Source organism: Bos indicus, chromosome 9 (assembly GCF_029378745.1).
Source record: "Bos indicus isolate NIAB-ARS_2022 breed Sahiwal x Tharparkar chromosome 9, NIAB-ARS_B.indTharparkar_mat_pri_1.0, whole genome shotgun sequence".
In the NCBI taxonomy this organism is placed as follows: domain Eukaryota; kingdom Metazoa; phylum Chordata; class Mammalia; order Artiodactyla; family Bovidae; genus Bos; species Bos indicus.
This window is the reverse complement of record NC_091768.1, coordinates 80029487-80041710: the sequence shown is the minus strand read 5'-3', so window position 1 is coordinate 80041710 and position 12224 is coordinate 80029487. Positions and strand designations below refer to the sequence as shown.

Sequence of the window (12224 nt, the reverse complement as noted above, 5' to 3'; positions counted from 1 at the left end):
CCGATGCTCTGCAACAAGAGAAGCCACCAAAATGAGAAGTCCGCCAACAGCAACCAAGACCCAGCACAGCAGAAAATAAAAATTTTTTTTAAAGTATTAGAGGTTGTTGTGATTAAAAAGAAGTAAACATTTTTGCATGTGAATACACAGCCTTAATTTCACTGTGCAGAAGGCAGACTTGCAAAAATTCAGGCATAATAGGAAAATCTTTCTTTTCTTCCTTAAATGGAGAATTGGACTAGGGATAAATCTTGAGTTAAGACCAACTACTCAAGCCTTGGATGGAGGAGAAAGGCAGCTCCACTATACAGATGTTTGAAAACTGAGCCTTTTTGGAAAAGGAACATGGAAGATCTGGTTTAAACTTTTAGGTCTTAAATTATGAAAAAAAAAAGTTTATAGGTTTTTCATTCTGTAATGTTAATTTTCTTTAATTGTCACCAAAATGTCGATAAAATCTGCTGTTCATACAAAAAACTCCAGGAAGTTGTTTTGTATGAGTGTATATTTACGTGAAACCACGAGTGGGACTTAATTCCAGGTTTGGTTGACACAGTGAGGAGCAGGTAACAGTACCTGTGTGATAGCAAGAAATGCACAAAGTGATGGAATTCAGCAGACACAGGGACTCAGGGTCAGAGAGGACCATCCCTACCCTCCTCTCCCAGGAATCCCTCAAACCACTGGGAGGACCTGAGATTCCCCTGGCACATGGGGTGGGTTTGAGTCAGGCCACTTGATTCACTGGTAGGTTACCCCGATCAAAATTCTGGTTACTCCAGGATTTGATGGAGCAGAGAAATATCTTGAGAACCTCCAAAGGACTCATTATTACCTCTTGAAAAATGTACAGCTCTCTGTTAGATGTTGTGGTTGACTTGCAAGTCATGATTAGAGCCACAGTTTAAAATGTAAATTGAATAAAATAATGCTCTTCACAGTTACACATTTAAACACAATTCTCATGCTGTTTTGTACTTTTAAAGAATGAAGAATATAAAGAATGAAGAATATGAAAATATTTGTTCTTCTGAACTAGCCAACATGAAAACATACTAATGTCAAAAAAGACGAAAATCGGTTTTACTACAAATACATGTAACAGAAAATGTGAAAACTTTCATATGTTTGTAGATTAGGAGATATAGTATGAATCTGGGGTATGTTTTTTTAATTTCTTATATGGTGAATGTGTCATGGGGCAAAGTAGACTCAAGGAATATCTTACACAAGTGAATAAAGAGTTTGTACACCAAGAAAGACTCTTAACAATGTCTTAGTGGTCTGGAAACGCTGAAAGGATATGGGCGCATGAGCAGAAAAGATAAATTCTGTAAAGTTTTTCTTCCAGAACTTTATAATCCTATAAAAGCAGCCACAATGGAAAATGGAAAGAGAGCAGTGAAAAATGCACATAGCCTTATACCTGTAAAACTAATTATTTCATCAAATGACAACAGAAAAAGTAATATATAATTATAAATTCTTAATATAATGTAAACAATACTTGAAAAAAAGTAATGGGAAGCCAAACTTTGGTTACTCATAAATCATCTCTGAACAGTGAATAGTATTATTGCGATCTATTTATCTAATATTGATTTACAACACACACAATCCTGCTCAAACACACACAGTTAAATACTTGAATAAATTAAGCTAAAGCTTGTATACCTAAATGATTAATGATGCAAAATCAGCATTTCATGAAAGAAAGATGCTGTCACTTTTCAAAAAAACAAATATGGAAGAAAACAGGATTTTAAAAAATTATTCAGGAAAGACATGTTATAGTTTAATTGTTCATTTTCATGGTCTCTTAGTAAATGAAGACATTAATATTTGAGGAAAGTTAAAAAGTTATTTTCTATGATTGTCAGCCTTTTTAAATGACATGGTCTTATCCTTCAGAGCTTTAAGTACTGGATTGTCAGGAAAATCACAACGGGCAGGGTTGCCTCATGACAATGGCCATTTATCAGTCCATAGGCCAAGGAGATCCATGAGCCAATCACTGCACCCCACAGCCCCTCACTGCTTCCTCTCAGTCCCATTAGAAGTGGGTGTAAGATTCAAGGGACAGACTGGATACGCATAACCCGACGTCTGTGATTCAAATTTGAAAAGCTTTACTGCCCTGGCACTCATTATTCCCATCTTCAATTAAAAAACAAATGTGGTTTAATCCCTTTATGGAAACTATACCTGGCTCTGTTTGCACGTGGACGGTGTATTTCATACCAGAAAGATGTTTACACAAACACTAGCATACCAGATTATAAAATGAAGGCGTAAGTCTATGGATGAAGTCATACGAGTTCCTGCTTGTATGACTCTCGAAAATTGACTCTTGAAAATTTGGTGGGCTGAAAAAACATACTGATGCGATCTAATTTCTGCTTAGAACTGTTGGACAGGCTGGCTAATGAGATAAAACCAGGGCCAGGGGAAAGAAGGCAGGAAGAAAGGGAGGAAAGAAAGAGAGGAAGGTCTAGTTGTGAGAGAAATGTCACACCCATCATTTCTCTGGCAGGCCTCCACACTACTCTAGTTACTAGTCTGTGCTAACAGGCGTGATCTCTAGATAGGGCTGCAGTCATTTGGGGTCACAACTGGATCACTAGTACCTGGTACAAAGTTCCATCCAAACATATGAGTGATAATATACTATAAGACAATTTTTGATGAAACTTTTCACAGCTCACTTCCATGCTAGTCAAACCCAACATTCTCTCCCTCTTTAACTTTTCTGTCTCTCTCTCTCTCCCTCCCTCCTTCTCTCTCCCCATCTCCCTAACTTTCTCTGTTAATTCAAGGGTTTCATGGTAATTTTCTTGTTTCTGAGGTTATTTGTGATTACTATTAATGGCGGGAGGTGGGGCGGGGGCAGGTAGGGGGAACAGTATTCTTTTTTATACTTACCTTGTACATTTTAAATATATGATCTCTGCCAGTTAGATTCTTATTTAAGAATCAAGATTTCAGGCTATAGATGAAAATTATTAGGAAAAAAATTTCCCAAACACATAATCCATAAAGGCTGACTCACAAAAAGAAATACGCCTTCCACAATTATATCATTTCAAAATGAGTTTAGACATTCCTCCCCTACCATCAGAACCCCAAAGTGGGTGAGGTGGTTACACAGGCAGACTGTCTCATTGGCATCTGAATCTTTGTGTGCGACACATCCTGAAGTGTTCCAAAATCCAGAACTTTCTGTGGGAAGAAGTCAACAGTGTGAAAATGACAGCCGATCAGTTCCTTTCCCAGAATGGGTGAGCTTTCCCTTGGGGAACTAGGCCTCAGGCTCTTTTGCCTTGCAGTTCATCTGCAAAACGGATACTGTTTTGAAAACTGCCAATACTTAAAATAATTTCGATTCCTGGAATCACAGGATGTTATTGCGAGCTGGCAGATAGAGATTAGGTGGTGGTTTTCAACTGTGTCCTATGGAAGTGCCTCCTCAGGGAGACTGCAAAAATGTCAATTTTTAAAATTCAAAGTATTTGAATATATATTTTACTTATTTAATGTATGTATATTGAGTATATCTATAAGACATATTTATTTAGTAGATCATATTTTATATAAATATATATTTAACTTAAATTTAACATATTTAACATAAATATATTAATGCATGAATTGATGCGTAATTTATTTAATATATTTCAAAGTCAATTTCCATGAAAAGAATATTCCTTTCCAAATATGTTACATACTAACAAAGTAAAGTATGCCAATTTCTTCTTGAAATGAATAAAAAGTTACTGAAATAAGAATTCTCTTCCCAAGCTACCTAAACTAAATTTTGCAGCTCAGTTGCCATCACACTTACATTGTGACTCACTCTGATCTGAGATGGAATTAAAGGAAATGGAGGTGTCTAACAAGGTTTAAAATTCAGTTGTTATTAAGACAGCCAATGTTTTAAAACTTACCATTTTTGTTCAAATCCCAGAAGGCACAGATGGGATGAGCCATTGCCTATATTAACATAAGAATAAACATGTGAAACTCTGTTTAAAATAAATGAAAAAAAAAAATCATACAATTTGAATATGGGAAATGAGTAAAAATGCTAAGCTTTTCACAAAGGAATAGATCACAGTTAGTCACAGCAATAAAATCCAAGAACAGCAGGCAGTTTAAGGGGTTTGCTCTCACAGACTTCAAATGGAAATCAACTCTAGCTCCAGAGGAATCATCACCTTATCCATTTATCTGCAGGTTACTAATTATGTCTCATCGTAAAGTGCAATTCTAAGCATTTAGTGAAGCTCTTTACACTAAAATTTCACTTCATCTTCAAAATTCTCTTTTATTTCTAGGTATATGCCCAAAAGAATCACAAGCAGGGACTCAAACAGATATTTACACAACCATGCTCAGAGCAGCATTATTCACAATCGCCAAAAGATGGAAGCAGCAAAAGTACCCATTATGAAGATAAGCAAAACGTGTGTGTGTCTGTGTGTGTGAATGTATGCAATGGAATATCATTCAGACTTAAAAATGAAGGAAATTATGATACATGCTATCATATGGATAGAACTCGAAAATACCAAGTGAAATAAGCCAATCACAAAAGGATAAATACTGTATGATTCCACTTATATGAGATATCAAAGTAGTCCGTTTCATGGAGACAGAATAGAAAGGCAGTTTCCAAGGACTGAGAGAGGAGGGATGGGAGGTGTTTCATGGGGACATAGTTTCAGTTGGGGAAAATGAAGAGGTTCTGGAGATGGATGTAGTGATGGTTGCAGAGCAGTGTGAATGTACCCACAGAGCTGCACACTTAGTAATGGTTAGAATAGTAACTTTTATGTTATGTATATTCTACCAATACTTTGGCCACCTGATGCCAAGAGCCAACTCACTGGAAAGAACCCTAGTATTGGGAAAAATTGAGGGCAGGAGGAGAAGGGGGCGATAGAGGATGAGATGGTTGGATGGCATCATTGACTCAATGGATGTGAATTTGAGCAAGCTCTGGGAGACAGTGATAGACAGGGAAGCCTGGCATGCTGCAGTCCATGGGGTTGCAAAGAGTAGGACACGACTTAGCTATGGAACAACAACATATTCTACCACGATAAAAAAAAAAAAATTCTTTATGGATGAAGGAGCTGAAACAAAGGAGGCCAAAGGGTAGAACAGGGAAGTCTCAGAGGGTTCCGTGACAAAGCAAGGCGAATTCTTAGTAGACTTTAATTCCAAGCCTTACTCCTTATCAGCTGGGTCACTTCCCGCCTGCCTTCCTGCCTGCCTAACAGTCGAACTGTGACTGGGAGCCTCTATAAAACAGGGGAACACTGTGGTTAGGCCACTGAGGACAATAAGAACCCCCACATAATTTTATAAAATAAACAGATGAAGCAGGAAAAAAAAAAAAAAAGCAACATTTGCCAAGATTTTAGACAAGCACTAACCTCTCAAAAAAATAAGTCAACTCTCTCCTGTTTCTCCTATTTCCCTTCTGCTTTCCCAGCTTCAGTCATCTTTGACTTTAAAAGGGCTTCCCTGGTAGCTCAGCTGGTAAAGAATCCGCCTGCAATGCAGGAGACCCTGGTTCGATTTCTGGGTCAGGAAGATCCTCTGGAGAAGGGATAGGCACTCCAGTATTCTTGCCTGGAGAATTCTATGGACAAAGGAGCCTGGTAGGCTATACTTGCAAAGAGTTGGATACAACTAAGCAACTTTAACTTTCACTTGACTTTAAAAAGACAACAAAAACCTTTAATGACACAATTGTGTACTGTGTCTAAATCTAATTTAGGTGAAGTACTGGGTTGGCCAAAAAGTTTGTTCAGGTTTTTTGTAAGAGGCACAAAAATACGAATGAACTTTATGGCCAATCCAATAATTATTTGTTGCTGTTGTTCAGTGGCTAAGTCATGTCTGACTCTTGGCAACCCCATGGACTGCAGCACGCCAGGCTTCCCTGTCCTTCACTATCTCCCAGAGCTTGCTCAAACTCATGGCCATTGAGTTGATGATGCCATTCAACCATCTCATCCTCTGTCAGCCCCTTCTCTTCCTGCCCTCAATCTTTCCCAGCATTAGGATCTTTTCCAACGAGTTAGCTCTCCGCATCAGGTGGCCAAAGTATTGGGGCTTCAGCATCAGTCCTTTCAATGAATATTCAGGGTTGATTTCCTTTAGGATTGACTGGTTTGATCTCCTTGCTGTCCAAGGGACTCTTAAAGAGTCTTCTCCAGTACCACGGTTTGAAAGCATCAAATCATATGTCGTTTCTTAAAAGGAGTGGCTCTTTCCTTCACCCTTATTCCTCTTCAGATGACTGAATCCTAGATAAGACTAAATCTCCCTCCTCCATCCTATGGCCACCATCTACTGTGACATTACAGGACTACCGGACTAGCTGGTTTCCCCTTTGTGGAAAACAGCCCCCGACAAGGTACAAGTTACTTCTAACCAAGTTTTAAAAAATGCCTCAGAGTTCTATGAAACAGTCAGCCTCTGTCCCATGGCTGTTTGCAGCTTTTCTTTACCTGAGTTCTTGTGTGTTTGATCTTTATCTGAACAGGATCCTTCAGACCCTGGATAGTAATGTTTCCAATACTGCATGCCATCACATAGCTCACTAAGGTGCCTTTCTTGGTTCCTACATCCTTTTAAAGACAAAAAAAAAAAAAAAATGTATTAGTCAGAAGTACACCCTTTTATTTTATTTTGGTGCTCCAAAGTAAGCAATCTGTCAGCACTTCTTGCACTTAAGATCTTCAGTTATAGAACATCCTGTTTATAAGATCAAACTGCTAGCTTTCCTGAAAGAGCTCTGCTATTTCCCTTATTATAATAAATACATTGAAGGAACCTTAGAGCCAATGCTGTAAGATAATGTTCATAAAACTTCATTCTTGATTGCTGTGACTGATGTCAGCCAGTTAACATCTGAAACAATGCAAACTCACAAATAATATACACTCATAAAAAGCTGCGAGACAGTTAGATCATTTCCCTACCATAAAAAGTAGATGAAGTTGTTTTCCTCTAAAGAAATAACAAGGAAATATGGTGTGAAAAATAAAAGTCAATTCATCTTTCAGGTTCATGACAACAGTCTGAGTGTTTACTAGAAGTAAAGTGAGTGAAGCTAAAGTCTCTCAGTCGTGTCTGACTCTGTGATCCCATGGACTGTAGCCTACCAAATTCCTCTGTCTATGGAATTCTCCAGGCAAGAATACTAGATGGGTTGCCATTCCCTTCTCCAGGGGATTTTCTCCACCCAGGGATGGAACCCAGGTCTCTTGTATTGCAGGCAGATTCTTTGTTGTCTGAGCTTCTAAGGAAACCTGAGTGTTTACTAAAGTGAAGTGAAATGAAAGTCGCTCAGTTGTGTTTGACTCTTTGTGACCCCACAGACTACAGTGTCCATGGAATACTCCAGGCCAGGATACCGGAGTGGGTAGCCTTTCTCTTCTCCAGGGGATCTTCCCAATACAGGGATAGAACCCAGGTGTCCTGCATTGCAGGCAGATTCTTTACCAGCTGAGCCACCACGGAAGCCTGAGTGTTTACTAATCTAAACCTAAATGTAATTCTACTGGATTAAAACTCCACCAGAACTCCTACCATCTCCAACTGTACACTTGATGGTGTCTGTAGCTACCACTTCAAAGTTAAGGTTGTCAGGAAATCAAATTAATGAATCCGTGCTGCAAAATGCCTGGGAACAATAGGTTATCATCACTTTCTCTTTTCCTTTGTATTTCTTGTTGAACCTCCTCAATTTCTCTATTACAGCTTGTAAATCAGCCCTTTTGGAATAACTACAGGATTCCTTCAATGCTACCTAGTTCTCAGCACCCAGAATATAGCTTTTTATTAGGATTGTGTGCTCTCTCTCTCAATAAGGGGGCTATGGTTTGGAGATATCCAGCCTTTCCAGTAAAGAGGAGGGGTGGGAGAAATTAAAGAGATTGAGACTGACACATATACACTATTGATACTATGTATAAAATAGACAACTGATGGGAATGTACTGTATAACTCAGAGAACTCTACTTGATACACTGTACTGTCCTAAATGAGAGGGCAATCCAAAAGAGAGGGGATATGCATACATACACAGCTGATTCATTTTGCTGAGCAGTAAGGCTTCCCTGGTGGCTCAGACAGTAAAGAATCTGCCTGCAATGCAGGAGACCTGGGTTCAATGCCTGGGTGGGGAAGATCCCTTGGAGAAGGGAATGGCTACCTACTCTAGTATTCTTGCCTGGAGAATTCCATGTACAGAAAGGAGCCTGGTGGGCTACAGTCTATGGGGTCACAAAGAGTCAGACAAGACTGAGTGACTAACACTTTCACTTTTCAGAAGTTAATACAACATTGTAAAGCAACTATACTGCAATAAAAATTAATTAATAAAAAAAATACTTATTCCGTTCCCTTTTTGAGGGGAGTACCATTAGAACCTTCCATGTTTTTCAGTCTTCTATAAATTTACTTTAAAAACCAAACTTATGTTTCCTAACAATGTCGAGGATTGGGAGATGCCAAAGGAGAAGGAAGTGATGAAGATGAGACTCGAAATAGTGACTGATCTTGTAACGCTAGGACTTCCTCCAGCGCCCACCTCTCCTCTCAATGACCTCTTCTCCCACTATTCACATCATCCAAAACCTACTGCATTTTTTTGTATTATTATTATTTGCTGGGGTTTGGCAGGTACACCTGGAAGTGTGTAGGATCTTAGTTCCCTGATCAGGGATTGAACCCAGGCTCCCTGCATTGGAAGCGTGGCATCTTAACCACTGAACTACCAGGGAAGTCCTCTCCTATTATTTTAAAAGGTGCCATTGTTACACGTCTCCAACAACTTTAACAAATGCATTTTTAAGTGTTTGTAGCTATTAAATCCTTCAGAGCAATTGCATGTAGTTACATTCCTACTCAAAAATTGTATATAGCTTGTTCTTAAAGCATTTGCTAATAACATTTTAAAGTGTTTCGAGTTAATGACTATAAACAGTTCCATGTTCCTCCTTTTACTTCCCCATAGCCTCCTTTGCCATTCTTCCAAATGTGATGCCTAGCACAGTGAAAAACATTTCTACTGACTTTGAAACTTGCAGCTCTGTCTTACATAGGTCACACTGTTTGATATACACAGGTATCCTCAACATAACAGGTAAAACTTTTATTGACAAGGCTCAGTGAAACTGCTCAAAATGAGCTGTACTTTCAAAGGCAACCAGAGGTCATCAGTGTTTGCTGGCAGGGGACTTACTAGTATTTGGAAACGATGCCAATAAAAATGATAATATGTGCTCAGCACAATGCCACGCTACTCGGGGGATGTGGGAAGGCCAAAGGCCATTTGAAATACTAATGGGAAAACTGATTAAAGCCAAGAATGCTGCTCATTATGTAAACAGTGCTTCCCGCTGAATCAAGAAAAAAACCTTTCCTTTGGCAGACAATTTCTTTAACTCTGAAGATCTAAATTGCTGGAGAGCATAAAATACTTAACAAAAGAAATAAGAGATAATAACTTCTCCACAAATTGCATTTCTAATTGCATTACGCAAGTCTTAATCTGATTTATTCAAAAAACTTAAACGAACACATGTTATTAATAAGTATATGATTATCAGAAATAAAGTATTTAGAGTTATGTTAAATAACTTTTTAAAATATAGTAGATTAATTTTTCTATACCTCTTGACATATTTTCGAGAAACCTGAACTTTTATCTTTCATTTTAAGCAAGAAAACTATTTCTGATTGAAAAATAGTAAGTTAATGAACACTTACCTGGAAAAGTCCAGTTTTATTGAAGAAAGTAAATTGTGCTCTTTTAACTAATACAGAATCCTCTTCACTTAGGTTCTTTAGTAAGTTCGGAGGCAAAATGACAGAAGCCAAAGGATCCATTTGTCCACTTTTAAAATCCATCTGTCATACACACAGACACCAGTTGAGTAAATATTTTTAAATTGCAATGATAACGTTACTCCCTAGGACAGTTAAATTGCAATGATAATGTTACTCCCTAGGACAGTAACTGCCGTCATCAAAACTCAGCTTGGTCTCCTCTTTACCTCCACCAGCCTCTGCCCTCAGTATGAGTCCCTTGCAAAGGCCTGGATCTTATTCGAGTTTTACAAATGTGGCAAAACAAGAAATGTACTGAGTTTAACTCAAACCAAGAAATCTACAAATCAGTTGACATTTTTAAGTATAAAGATTAGATTTGCACATAATAGATTTTGAGTTTTTCTCAAAACACACTGTGAAAAAATAACTACCAGAAAAAAAAAAAAAAAAAAGACTGGAATTCATTTGTTTTATTGCTGAGAATGAGTATCTTTTCACTGAGGAAGCAGCTGAAGTTTTATGAGCGTTCTTGGGTATCATTTTTCCTGAACCCACAGATCACGCCAAAGAGTGTTTTCCTGCAAATGGACCTGAAATGAGACTGACACTGACTGCTTTTTAACTCTTAAAATGCGAAACAGAATTACTCCAAAAGAGCCGCTGGTCCAAATCAGAAAAAAAGTTCTTCCTTATATCCAGATTTTTAAATATTCTATCTTGAATTATCTCCACAGTTAAGAAGCATGACATACCAGCCACTTAGGTGTTCTCCCACGTCAAGGGTGATGTTTCAATCATTTCATTTGCCCATGTGGCTAACACTGTCTAGTACATAAGAGGAACTTGACAATTATTTGCTGAAGTGTCACTTGAACAGGTCAGAGAGGATCTCCATTAATCTGGCCCCGAATTTCTTGTTCAGTCTCATTTTCATCTGTCATTCTTAGCCTTCTATACCTGGAGAAGGCAATGGCAATCCACTCCAGTACTCTTGCCTGGAAAATGCCATGGATGGAGGAGCCTGGTGGGCTCCAGCCCATGGGGTCGCTAAGAGTCGGACACAACTGAGCGACTTCACTTTCACTTTTCACTTTCATGCATTGGAGAAGGAAATGGCAACCCACTCCAGTGTTCTTGCTTGGAGAATCCCAGGGACGGGGGAACCTGGTGGGCTGTGGTCTATGGGGTCGCACAGAGTTGGACACGATTGAAGTGACTTAGCAGCAGCAGTGGCCTTCTACACCACCGTTTTTCAAAATACAATCCTCACACCAGCAGTACTAGCAAATACCTGGGAACTTGTTAAAAGTGCAAACTTGAGAGATCCACTCGGGACCCTAAATTAGAATCTCTGGAGATGGGACCCAGAATTTTTTTTTAATTTATTTATTGTTGGCTCTGCTGGGTCTTCACTGTGGCACAGGCTTTTCTCTAGTTGGGGCAAGCAGCGGCCACTCTCTGGTGGCGGTGTGGGGGCTTTTTGCCGTGGCTTCTCTTGGGTTCTTTGGTAGCTCATACAGTCAAGAATCTGCCTGCCTGCAGGAGACGCAGGTTTGATCCGTGGGTCGGGAAGATCCCCTGGAGAAGGGAAAGGCAACCCACTCCAGTATTCTTGTCTGGAGAACTCCATGGACAGAGGAGCCTGGTGGGGCAAAGAGTCACACACGACTAAGCAACTTTCACTTTTCACTTTCTCTTATTGCAGGTTTCAGGAGTTGCAGCACATGGGCTCAGTAGTTGTGGCTCCCAGGTTCTAGAGGACAGACTCAACAGTTGCGGCACACAGACTGAGTTGCTCTGTGTCATGTGGGATCTTCTCAAACCAGGGATCAAACTTGTGTCTCCCGCATTGGCGGGTAGTTTCTTTATCACTGAGCCACCAGGGAAGCCCCAGCAATCTGTTTTGGTAAGTTCTCTAGGTGGTTATAATGTAATAGTTTGAGAAATACTGGCACACCAGGCATCTTCCCTTCTTTGGGTCCTTAAAAAGGTCTTTCTTCTGACTAAAGGAAAGTGAAAATCGTTCAGTCGTGTCTGACTCTTTGCAACCCCATACTTATACAGTCCATGGAATTCTCCAGGCCAGAATACTGGAGTGAGTAGACTTTCCCTTCTCCAGGGGATCTTCCCAACCCAGGGATCAAACCCAGGCCTCCCGCATTACAGGCGGATTCTTTACCAGCTGAACCACAATGGAAGCCCAAGAACACTGGAGTGGGTAGCCTATCCCTTCTTCAGGGGATCTTCCCTATCCAGGAATCAAATCAAAGTCTCCTGCATTGCAGGTGAATTCTTTACCAACTGAGCTATCAGGGAAGCCCTTTCTTCTGATTAAACTAATCCCATATCCCACTCTCAGTAGGGTGGTACTC

General features: G+C 39.5%; 1 protein-coding gene across 9 annotated transcripts in view; it reads right to left on the bottom strand.

Moving 5' to 3' along the window:
- The window catches only part of ADGRG6 (adhesion G protein-coupled receptor G6), a 153578-nt gene that overhangs the window by 31628 nt on the left and 109726 nt on the right, over positions 1 to 12224 (bottom strand). For all 9 annotated transcript variants that reach the window (XM_019967514.2, XM_070796264.1, XM_019967515.2 and 6 more), the window contains 4 exons: positions 9790 to 9930; positions 6522 to 6641; positions 3945 to 3990; positions 3113 to 3219 (listed from right to left, as the gene is read on the bottom strand). In XM_019967514.2, coding sequence (XP_019823073.1) covers positions 3113 to 3219; positions 3945 to 3990; positions 6522 to 6641; positions 9790 to 9930 — 414 coding nt within the window. The remainder of the gene's footprint in view (positions 1 to 3112; positions 3220 to 3944; positions 3991 to 6521; positions 6642 to 9789; positions 9931 to 12224) is intronic.